This window comes from Chiloscyllium punctatum, chromosome 2 (genome assembly GCF_047496795.1).
Source record: "Chiloscyllium punctatum isolate Juve2018m chromosome 2, sChiPun1.3, whole genome shotgun sequence".
In the NCBI taxonomy this organism is placed as follows: Eukaryota; Metazoa; Chordata; class Chondrichthyes; order Orectolobiformes; family Hemiscylliidae; genus Chiloscyllium; species Chiloscyllium punctatum.
Window position 1 is genome coordinate 4,538,871 of NC_092740.1, and position 12,147 is coordinate 4,551,017.

A 12,147-nucleotide genomic window follows, 5' to 3' on the forward strand; every position below is an offset into this window, starting at 1 on the left:
CCAAAGATGAAGAGAACAACAACAAACTCCCCTTCCTAGATGTCACAGTGGAACAAACAGTCAATGGGGAACTGCAAACCAGCGTCTACAGGAAAGCAACACACACAGACCCGAGAATCAATCATCCCAATACCCACAAATGAAGTTGCATTAGGACATTATTTATGTGGGCCACAACATACTGCAGCACCCAGGTACTATGAACAGCAGAAGAAAAATACCTTCACAGGTACAACGTGTTCAAGGACAACTGGTACCGATAAGCACAGTCCACTGATTCTTAAACAACGAACCCAAACAAGAAGACATAACATGCCCAGAGACTCTCGCCACACTACCATACATCAAGTTAAAAATCACAGAACACCAGGTTATAGTCCAACAGGTTTATTCGGAAGCACTATCTTTTGGAGTGCTGCTCCTTTATCAGGTGGTTGTGGAGTACAAGATCGTAAGACACAAAATTTATAGGAAAATTTTACAGTGTGATGTAACTGAAATAATATATTAAAAAATGGATTGTTTGTTAAGTCTCTCATCTTTAAGAATGAACATGTTGGTTTCAGTTCTTTCATATATAAATCACGGAACATTTAAAAGTTACATTCTCAAGTTAATTTTAACAATTAGTGTCATGTCAGCCCAAATAATGGACTTAAGATGTGAGCTGCCCTATGTGAGACTGTCTGTGCCGCAATGGTCAGACTGATTCTAATCTAAAAAAATGGATTTACAGAACCTTACATGAATTCATGCAGTTTTTGAGCAAAGTAAAATGTAATTCTGCAAATACAAATTCATCCCACAAAATTATATGTGTATATGTGCATGTGGGAGTGTGGGTGGTGTGTTTGTGGGGAGGGGGGGGGGGTTTGAGTGTCTGTGAAAGAGTGTATGTATGTGTGCAAGTGTGAGTGTAAAGGGTATACGTTTGTGAGAGGATGCATGTGTGAGTGTGAGAATGTATGTGTGAACGTATGAGAGAGGGTCTGCATGGGTATATGGGTCTGTAGGAGAGATTGTATGCATCTGTGTGTGTGTCTGCGTCTGTCAGTATGTGTGCATTGTGCAATGGGGTCACCTGTAGTGTGACATGAACCCAAGGTCCTGGTTAAGGCCATCTCTATGGGTACAGAATTGGCTATCAGCCTCTGCTCAGCCACTTTTTGTTGTCGCCTGTCCCAAAGTCAGAGGTCAAATGTTCCAGATTGCTGAAGTGTTCTCTGATTGGGAGAGAACACTCCTGTCTGTTGATTGTTGTGCGGTGCCCATTCATCCGTTGCCATAGCCTCTGCTTGGTCTCGCCAATGTACAATGCCTCAGGGCATCCTTGCCTGCAGTGTATGAGATAGACAATGTTGGCTGAGTCACATGGGTACCTGCCACGTACATGGTGGGAGGTGTCCCCACGTGTAATGGTGGTATCCGTGTTGATACTTCAGTTTCATCACACTGTAAACTTTTGCTAGAAATTCTGTGTCTTATGATCTTATACTCTACAACCACCTGATGAATGAGCAGCGCTCCGAAAGCTAGTGCTTCCATATAACCTGTTGGACTATAACCTGGTGTCGTGTGATTTTTAACTTTGTACACTCCAGTACAACACCAGCATCTCCAAAACATGACCATACTTCAAAGACATCTTGGAGATGACTATCAGACTAATCCGAACCCTTGGCATTATGGTAGCCCACAAACCTACCAACACACTGAAACAGCTACTGATGAACCTAAAAGGATCCTGTACCAACAACCAGTAAAACGAATGTAATTTACAAAAAACCCTGCAAGGACTGCAACAAACACTACATCGGACAGACAAGTAGGAAACTAGCCATCAGGATACACGAGCACCAACTAGCCATCTAAAAACATGACTAGCTATCACTAGTATCCTCACACACAGATGAAGAAGGACACCACTTCGACTGGGACAATACACCCATCCTAGGACAGACTAAACAGAGACATGTACAGGAATTCCTAGAGTCCTGGCATTCAAACTGGAACTCTATCAATAAACATATCGATTTGGACCCCATTTACAAACTCTGAGAAAAAGAACTGGAAATTATATCACTCATCTTATCATCGTGGGCCGAAGGGCCTGTTCTGTGCTGTATTGTTCTAGACCAAGACGCATAAATAGAAAGCGGGACAGAACACCAGCGCTTCAACAGAGGCTCACTGATGATGTTACCTAGCACAGTCATGAAACATCTGAGAACAAACCTACCAGCTCAGCAAGCAAAATTACAACCTGAACCTTAACCTGAGCTACAAATCTTCTCAAAAATTGCATAGTACACACTGCTGTGACTCAGCATTGATGGTGGAGGGAGCAGATGCTTGTGATCAGGCGCCAATCAAGTGAGTTGTTTTGTCTCGAGGTGTCACGCTTCTTCAATGTTGTTGAAGTTGCAATCATCCAGTTAAGTGGGAAGTATTTCATCACATTCCTGACTTGTGCCTTGTTGATGGTGGACAAGCAGTGATTAGGTAAGTTACTCACTTCAGTATTCCTTGCTCCTGACCTGCACTTGTAGCCATCATGTTTATATGGCAAGTGCAATTCAATTTCTTGTGAATAGTACTACTAAGGATGTTGATAGTTGGATGCAGTGATGGTAATGTCAAGGGTTGTTGGTTAGTTTATTTCTTCTTGGAGATGGTAATTGCTCAGCATTTGTGTGGCATGAATTTTGATACTGGGGGATTTTGTGATGGTAACACCACTGAAGATCAAGGGGCAATGGTTAGATTGTCTCTTAATGGTGATGGTCATAGCCTGACATTTTTGTGGTGCGAATGCTACTTGCCACTTGTCAGCCCAAACTTGGATATCGTCCAGACCTTTTGCATTTGGACACAGACTCCTTCAATGTCAGAGTAGTCATGAATAGTGCTGAACATTGTGCAATCATCGATGGACGTTCCTACTTCTGACTTTATGATGGAGGGAAGGTCACTGAGGAAGCAGCTGCAGATGGTTGGGCCAGGACACTACTCTTAGGAACTGTTGCAGAAATGTCCTGGAGCTGTGGTGACTTACATCCAATAACCACATCCATTTTCCTATGTGCCAGATATGATCCTAACCATGGAACAGTTTGCCCCCTGTGTGCTGGGGCTCCTTGATGCCACACAGGTTCAAATACAAACTTGAAGTCAAGGGCTGTCACTCTCACCTCACCTCTGGAATTCAGCTGTTTTGTCCATGTTTGAACCATGGCTATAATGAAGTCCGGAGCTGAGGAATCCAAACTGGGCATCACTGAGCAGGTTATTGCCGAGTAGGTGCTGCTTAATAGCACTGTCAATGGGATGATAATTTGTCTGTTGGATTTGTTTCACTTTTGTGTATAGGGCATACCTGGCAATTTTCCACATTGTCGAGTAGATGTCAGTATTGTGGCTGTTCTGGAACAGCTTGGCTAAGGGAATGGCAATTCTAGAGGACAAGTCTTCAGTGCTGTCTTCACTGCTGGAATGTTGTCAAGGCCCATAGCCTTTGCAGCATCCAGTGCCTCTGACCATTTCTTGTTATGATGTGGTGTGAATCAATGTGGTTGAAGACTGGTATCTGTGATGCTACAGACCACTACAGGAGCCTGAAAAGGATCATTCATTCAGCACGTCTGGCTGGAGATTGCTGCGAATACTTCAGCCTTATCCTTTGCACTAATATATTAGGCTCTTCCATCATTGAGGATGGGGATATTTGTGGAGCCTCCTGCTCCAGTGACTTGTTTAATTATCCACCACCATTTAGAATTGAATGTGGCAGGACTGCTGAGTTCAGAGGGGCGGCAAGGTGGCACAGCGGTTAGCACTGCTGCCTCACAGCGCTGGAGACCTGGGTTCAATTCCCACCTCAGGCTGTGTGGAGTTTGCACGTTCTCCCCGTGTCTGCATGGGTTTCCTCCGGATGCTCTGGTTTCCTCCCACAGTCACAGGTCAGGTGAATTGGCCATGCTAAATTGCCTGTAGTGTTAGGTGAGGGATAAATGTAGGGGTATGGGTGGATTGCGCTTCGGCGGGTCAGTGTGGACTTGTTGGGCCGAAGGGCCTGTTTCCACACTGTAATGTAACCTAATCTAATAAAAAAAAAGATCTATTGGTTGTAGAACCGCTTAGCTCTGTCTATTACTTGCATATAGAACATAGAACATTACAGCGCAGTACAGGTCCTTTGGCCCTCGATGTTGCGCCGACCTGTCATACCTATCTGAAGCCCATCTAACCTACACTATTCCATGTACGTCCATATGCTTGTCCAATGACGATTAAATGTACTTAAAGTTGGTGAATCTACTACTGTTGCAGGCAAAGCATTCCATACCCTTACTACGCTCTGAGTAAAGAAACTACCTCTGACATCTGTCCTATATCTATCACCTCTCAATTTAAAGCTATGCCCCCTCGTGCTTGCCATCGCCATTCTTGGAAAAAGGCTCTCCCTCTCCACCCTATCTAACCCTCTGATTATCTTATATGTCTCTATTAAGTTACCTCTCAACCTTCTCTCTAACGAAAATAACCTCAAGTCCCTCAGCCTTTCCTCCTAAGACCTTCCCTCCATACCAGGCAACATCCCAGTAAATCTCCTCTGCACTCTTTCCAAAGCTTCTATATCCATCTTATAATGCGGTGACCAAAACTGTACACAATACTCCAAGTGCGGCCGTAGCATAGCCTCATGGTTCTGGAACTCGATCCCTCTGTTAATAAAAGCTAAAACACTGTATGCCTTCTTAACAACCCTGTCAACCTGGGTGGCAACTTTCAAGGATCTGTGTACCTGGACACCGAGATCTCTCTGCTCATCTACACTACCAAGAATCTTACCATTAGCCCAGTACCTTGCATTCCAGTTACTCCGACCAAAGTGAATCACCTCACACTTGTCCGCATTAAACTCCATTTGCCACCTCTCAGCCCAGCTCTGCAGCTTATCTCTGTAACCTACTGCATCCTTCGTCAGTATCCACAACTCCACCGACCTTAGTGTCGTGTGCAAATTTACTAACCCACCCTTCTACACCCTCATCCAGGTTGTTTATAAAAATGACGAACAGCAGTGGACCCAACACCAACCCTTGCGTTACACCACTGGTAACTGGACTCCAGGATGAACATTTCCCATCAACCACCATCCCCCGTCTTCTTTCAGCAAGCCAATTACTGATCCATACAGCTATATCTCCCACAATCCCATTCCTCCGCATTTTGTACAATAGCCTACTGTTGGGAACGTTATCGAACGCCTTGCTGAAATCCATATACACCACATCAACCGGTTTACTCTCATCTACCTGTTTGGTCACCCTCTCAAAGAACTCAATAAGGTATGTGAGGCACGACCTACCCTTCACAAAACCGTGCTATCTCTAATCAAATTATTTTTTTTCTAGATGATTATAAATCCTATCTCTTATCACCTTTTCCAACACTTTACCAATTGCCTACATTTGGTCCATATCCCTCTAAACCCTTCCCATTCATTTATATAGCCAAATATTTTTAAAATGTTGCTATTGTATCTGCCTCAACCACTTTCTCTGGCAGCCCATTCCATATACGCACCACTCTCTGTGTGAAGAAGTTGCCCCTCCGGTCCTTCTTAAATCTTTCCCCTCTCATCTTAAACCTATGCCCTCTAGTTTTCAATTCACCATCCCTAGGAAAAAGACTAATATGCATTTATCCTATTGTCGCTCCTCAATTAGGTCACCTTTCATTATCCTACCATCCAAGGAATAAAGTTCTATCTTGGCCAACCTCTCCTTGAATTGAATTTATTGTCACATGTACAGAGGCACAGTGAAAAGCTTTGTCTTGTGAGCAATACAGGTAGATCACAGAGTTAAATAGCATAGACAGTAAATATTGATAAACCTTGTGAGTTCATTCAGCATTCTAACAACAATAGGGTAGAAACTGTTGTGAAACTGGCTGGTGGGTGTGTTCAGGCTTCTGTACCTTCTCCCTGATAGTAGACGTTGTAGAAAAACATTGCCAGGATTAGATGGATCTTTAAGAATGCTGGCAGCCTTTCCTTGATAGCGGGCCTGGTAGATAGATTCTATAGATGGGAGGTTGGTCTTTGTGATTGTCCGGGCCGAGTTCACCACTCTCTGTAACCGTCTCCGATCTTGAACAGTACAGTTGCCATACCAGATTAGTGATGCATCCAGACAGAACGCTCTCGATGGCGTGCCTATCAAAGTTGGCAAGGGTATTTGCCATCATGCCAAATTTCCTCAACTGCCTGAGGTAGAAGAGACGTTGTTGGGCCTTTGTTACTAGTGTGCCCACATGAAGAGTCCAAGAAAGCCTGTTGTGGATGACCACTTCCAGGAGCTTGACACTCTCCACTCGTTCCACCTCTGTGCTGTTAATGTGTAGGGGGGCATGAGTAACATCCTACTGAAAGTCAACAGTGAGTTCCTTGGTTTTGCTGGCATTGAGAGCTAGGTTGTTCTCAGTGCACCATTTTTCCAGGTCTTCCACCTCCTTATAACTCAAGCCGACTAGTCCTGGCAACACCCTTGTAAATTTTCTTTGGACTCTTTTCAGGTTAACTATGTCTTTCCTATAATGAGGTGACCAAAACTGCACACAATACTCTAAGTGCAGCCTTACTAATGCCTTATAAAACTGTAACATAATGTCCCAACTCTTGTATTTAGTGCCTTGACCAATGAAGGCCAGCATGCTAACTGCCTTCTTCATCACCCTGTCTTCTTGTGACACTGCTTTCAAAGAACTATGTACGTGTACTCCTAGGTTCCTCTGTTCCATAACACTCCTTGGGGCCTTAACTATTTAATCCTACCATAGTGCAACATCTCACACTTATCTGAATTGAATTACATTTGCCAATCCTCAGCCCACTTCCAAATTTGATCAAGATCCCTCTGTAATTTTTGGTAACCTTCCCCACTATCAACAATACTGCCTAATTTTGTATCATCTGCAAACTTACTAATCATGCCTTGTCCATTCACAAACAGATCATTTATGTAAATAACAAATAATAAAGATCCCAGCACCGACTGCTGTGGCTCACCATTAGTCACAGGTCTCCAGTCCGAGAAACAACCTTCAACTATCACCCTTTGCTTCCTACCACTGAACCAATTTTGAATCCAATTAGCTTGCTGTCCCTGGATCCCATGCAACCTAACCTTCATGACTAGCCTACAGGGTGGGACCTTGTCAAAGATCATACTAAGACCCACACCTTTCTCAATGGTGTGCCCAGCATAGGAAAAGGAGTAAGCCATTCAGCCTGTCGAGCCTGCCCTTCTATTTAATATGATCATAGCAGATCAAGCACTTTTTTGCCTTTTACCTACCCAATCCCATGTCCCTGTACAATCAGTGAAAATCGGAAATCTATTTTGAACCCATTCAAAGTGTGAGCTACCATTGCACTCTTTGTGGAGAATTCCAAAGTTTCACAAACCTCTGTGCAACAGAAAACGGCCCTTGAATGTATCATGTCCATACCAGTTATCAAGCAAGTATCTATTTTAATTACATTTTCCAGCACTTGCCTTAAAGCCTTGTATGCCATGCTGTTTCAAGTGCACATCCAAATATGTTTTAAATGTGTTGAGATTTTTTGCCTCTACCACCCTTTCAGGCAGTGAGTTCCAGGTCCCCAATACCCTCTGGGTGAAAACGTGTTCACTCAAATCCCCTCTTTGCAATGCAGCAAAACCTGAAACTGCATGTCTTCCTCCCTGGACAGGTTGGAAGCTGTTTGGAGAAATGGGGCCACCGCCTTCAGAGGATGCAAATTGATATAAGATTGATGACAAAGTTCCACCCTTTGGATTAAATGAATTTTGTTTCAAAACTCACCCGCTTGAAGATATTCTGCGGCAATGCAGAAGAATCCTGATGTGGTGATTTGATTGAAGTGCTCTGGATCTTCACTAGCTTGGTGTTAAACTGCATGAATTGAAAATACTGGTTTAATCACCATGAAATACAAACTTTCTTTAAAAATCACCCTTTCTTTCTCCGTTGCAAATACAGACAACTGGGAAAAACATCAGGCCAAATTACACACAATTGTCCAAGCCTGCTGTGTTGTAAGGTATGTAGTGTACATATATTTTAATATTATTTATTTTAGTGTTTGGGTTTGAACTACTGGCATATGGATTTGATCTGTCTGAAGTAGTTTAATCATTAACTTGCAAGTGTTTTGGTAATCATGGTGACTTATTTTAAAACACAGTCTGAGAGAGGGTGTTCCTGGTGTACAATGAGGTTTCCTTTTCTTTTGGGAAGTTTATTCAAAAGTGAACAAAGTAAATTGTGCAATACATTAGATTTTCAGTTTGAAATATTCTGGAAATTCTGGAAATAGTTTAACTCAGTACAAATACTACAGAGAGATGATTCAACAATAAGAAGTTAAGCAACTAAACTCTATCATTCCTAACACTACATTCACACTGTTAGAAACACACACATATACATATTTTGAATTATGAAAATTGAAAATAGAACTGCTTTGACATTACTGGGTTGGTGAGGGACTTATCATATGATCTCTTAAAAAATGTCAAGGAGAACTACTTTGGAGAGTCGGTGTGGATTTGTTGGGCTGAAGGGCCTGTTTCTACACTGTAGGGATTTTAATCAGTCTTCGAGTTTTAATCAGAACTGTGTTTATTTATTGCTTACATGAAAAGCAAGTAAGTTTGGAAAAGGATACAATTTAAAACTTTTAAAAAGATATTTTCATGGTCTTAATATCTTGCCAAAAAAAAAGATAAATCATTTTTTTAGTTTTTGTCACAGGCCTGGGACTTTTGGCATTTGGAAGAAAACTGGCAAGAGCAAAATTTCTCAGTGATCAAAAGACAACCACTAAAAGAAATCCAGCTGAAGAAATAGCTCAGTGAAGTAGTTTCTGGGAAATCAGAGATAGTTCCAAATATCTCTTTATAACTGCTAACTCAATTCAAGGTTTGGATCTAATTGATTTTTCATCCAGTCTGATGTGTAATGAAGATGTGGGTGTACTGTATCTTTAAGAGAGTTAAAAGCTAGTAGAACTACCTGACAGCACCAAGTGTTCTGAATAAGATATAATGTAACATGTAGCCCAACTACTGGAGTAGCTAACGTAGCTGGTTGACTGGAGATAAAAACAGATTCGAATTAGGCCAATCAGTTTAAATTACACCCTGAAAAATACCAAATTCTAATCAAGTTTGAATTTAGTATATTGACAATGTTAAAAGCCAATGAAACAATTTGATGCTTTGTGGGTAGAAGACCAGTGAAAATTGAATAGTTGGGAGGAGAACTGACATGCCACCATACCGACACAGAAAGATCCAAATAAAAGATTTGACAGCTGGCTAGTTTTGAAAACTTAAATTTTTGGTATATCTTAATCGAGGTGTGGGGGGGGGGGGGGGGGGGGTTATCGGACTAGTATTGTAGAAGGGAAGATAAAAGATAGGTTAAGAGGAAGGAGTTATAAATAGTTGTTAGTTAATTATTCTCTGTTATACTTTAAGAAATAAAGTTTTTTTTTACTTTTAATAGTTCTTGGCCTCTTGATTACTGATTCACAGATTACTGCACAGGATAAATCCTTTCGGTGTTGCTGGTTTAAATTAAGCAGGAGGGTTTAGCCCATGTCGTAACAGATGGTCTTCCATTACTCCGTTCTCATCAACAGTGAAACAGAAGAAACTGTGAGAAGTCAACCCTTTCAGATCCACACTGGTGTTGGTTGTTATTACCATTTTGTTTTTTCCATAACACCTCTGCAGAGCTGTGTCCTGCCCTTACTGTGTGTGAATGTATGTGGAACATAGTGGAATTAAGTGGAACATAGTTTAATTCTCATAGTAGCTTTGTTGTTTAGTAAGTTTTGTTGCTTCTCTAAAACATATTTGTTTACAGTAAACAAGATATTTTTGAATTCATTGAAGAAATCTGCCAAAAGTCTTTTTTGCTCAAGACAACAGTAATAAGAAAATCCAAATTGACCATTTGGTCATTAAATAAAACAACTATACTCTTGCTAGGGCTGGTGGAGTGGTGGAGCTTGATTGCCAGCACACCCTTGTCAGAGTTGTAACAAAGTTTGGAGGCTTAGTGTAGGATTTCTGAATGAAGAAGCAAGAGATTGGATGTGCAGTATTAGTAATTGGCAAATGATAAAGAACAAGTACAGGGACACAATCATTTATCTGAAATCCGAAAAACTCTGAAATCCAAAGATCTTTTCGTGATTTTTTTTCTGTAGAACAAGATTGTTTGGTGTGTGAACAGGTGACCAAACTCCACACCCACTTGGCCCACGTCACTTAGATGAGATGTGGTGGCGTGGCGTGGTCCAGCACTGGCAGGCGTCAATTGTGTCTCAGCGCTCGTACTAGTTATACATGGATCTGCTATTCTGTAATTTTGTTTATTTCACTGTAAAAATGTCAATTATTCTGAAATCTTAAAAATTCCAAAACCCAAAACCACTGGCCTGAAGGATTTTGGATAAAGGACTGCATACCTGTACCGGGTTTATCATATTATAAATCTAAAATGATACAGAAATTAGTTAAAACTTTTTTTAAAGCTGGAACATGCATCCCTGACTGGTTTACACGATGAAACAAAGGATCTGTTAATAGCATTGGCAAAAGAGTTAAAAATGAAGATTCCTGAAAACGTCAAGAAGACACGGATAATTGAAGCATTTACACTGTAGTCAGAATTGGTGTAAGTATTCTGGGTCAGGTATTTAACGTAGTGATTCTTCAGAGTTAGTCATGATAAAACTTCGAGGACATGTCAATATTAAGGAGGAGGAGGTGTTTGGTGTCTTGAAAAAAACATTAAGGTAGACAGGTCACCAGGGCCTGCTGGGATCTATCTCAAGCCACTAAACGAGGTAAGGGAGGAGATTGCTGCGAACTTCACAAAGATCTTTGTATCCTTTTTAGTCACAGATGAGGTCCCAGAAGACTGGGGAAGAGCCAATGCTGTTCCTTTGTTTAAAAGGGACAACAGGGATAATCTAGGAAATTATAGGTCAAGGATCCTTTATCAGTGGATGTAAAATTATTGGAGACAATTCTTAGGGACAAGATTAACCCACATTTGGAAAAGAGTAGACTTAGAGTCATAGAAATGTACAGCATGGAAACAGACCCTTCAGACTAACTCATCCATGCCGACCAGATACCTTAAATTAAGCTAGTGCTATTTGTCAGCACTTGGCCCATATCCCTGTCAACCTTTCCTCTTTATATACCCATCCATATGCCTTTTAAATGTTGTACTTGTGTCAGTTTCCACCATTTCCTCTGGCAGCTCATTCCAAACATGCACCACCCTCTGAATTTAAAAGTCGCCCCTTAGGTCCCTTTTAAATTTTTCAACTCTCACTCTAAACTTATGTCCTCTAGTTCTGGACTTTTCCATCCTAGAGCAAAGACCTTGTCCATTTACCCTATCCATGCCCCTCATGACCTTATAAACCTCTGTAAGGCCATCCCTCAGCCTCCGATGTTTCAGTCTATTCAGCCTCTCTGTACAGCTCAAACCTGCCAACCATGGCAACGCCCTTATAAATCTTTTCTGAACCATTTCAAGTTTCACATCTTTCCTATAGGAGAGAGATCAGAATTGCACACATTATTCCAAAAGTGGCCTAATCAGTGTCCTGCACAGCCTCAACATGATCTCCTAACTCCTATACTCAATGCTCTGATCAATAAAGGAAAGCATACTAAAGGCCTTCTTGGAGAAGTGTCCGTGTTGATTCGGTCGCCCGAGATAGAAATGGAAAGGTCTAGGAAGGGGAGGGAGGAGTCTGAGATGGTCCAGGTGAATTTGAGGTCAGGGTGGAAGGTGTTGGTAAAGTGGATGAACTGTTCAACCTCCTCGTGGGAGCACAAGGCAGCGCCGATACAGTCATCGATGTAGCGGAGGAAAAGCTGGGGGGTGGTGCCAGTGTGGCTGCGAATGTCCGTGTTGATTCATGATCGACGATGCCCTCCACCGCATCTCCTCCACTTCCTGCTCCTCCGCCCTTGAGCCCCGCCCCTCCAACCGCCACCAGGACATAACCCCACTGGTCCTCACCTACCACCCCACCAACCT

General features: G+C 42.0%; 1 protein-coding gene across 1 annotated transcript in view; it reads right to left on the reverse strand.

Annotated features, from left to right (window-relative positions):
* The window catches only part of LOC140493663 (coiled-coil domain-containing protein 152), an 86,654-nt gene that overhangs the window by 18,596 nt on the left and 55,911 nt on the right, over nucleotides 1–12,147 (reverse strand). Inside the window, exon 7 of the mRNA XM_072592367.1 lies at nucleotides 7,876–7,965. Within this exon, the coding sequence (XP_072448468.1) occupies nucleotides 7,876–7,965 (90 nt within the window). The remainder of the gene's footprint in view (nucleotides 1–7,875; nucleotides 7,966–12,147) is intronic.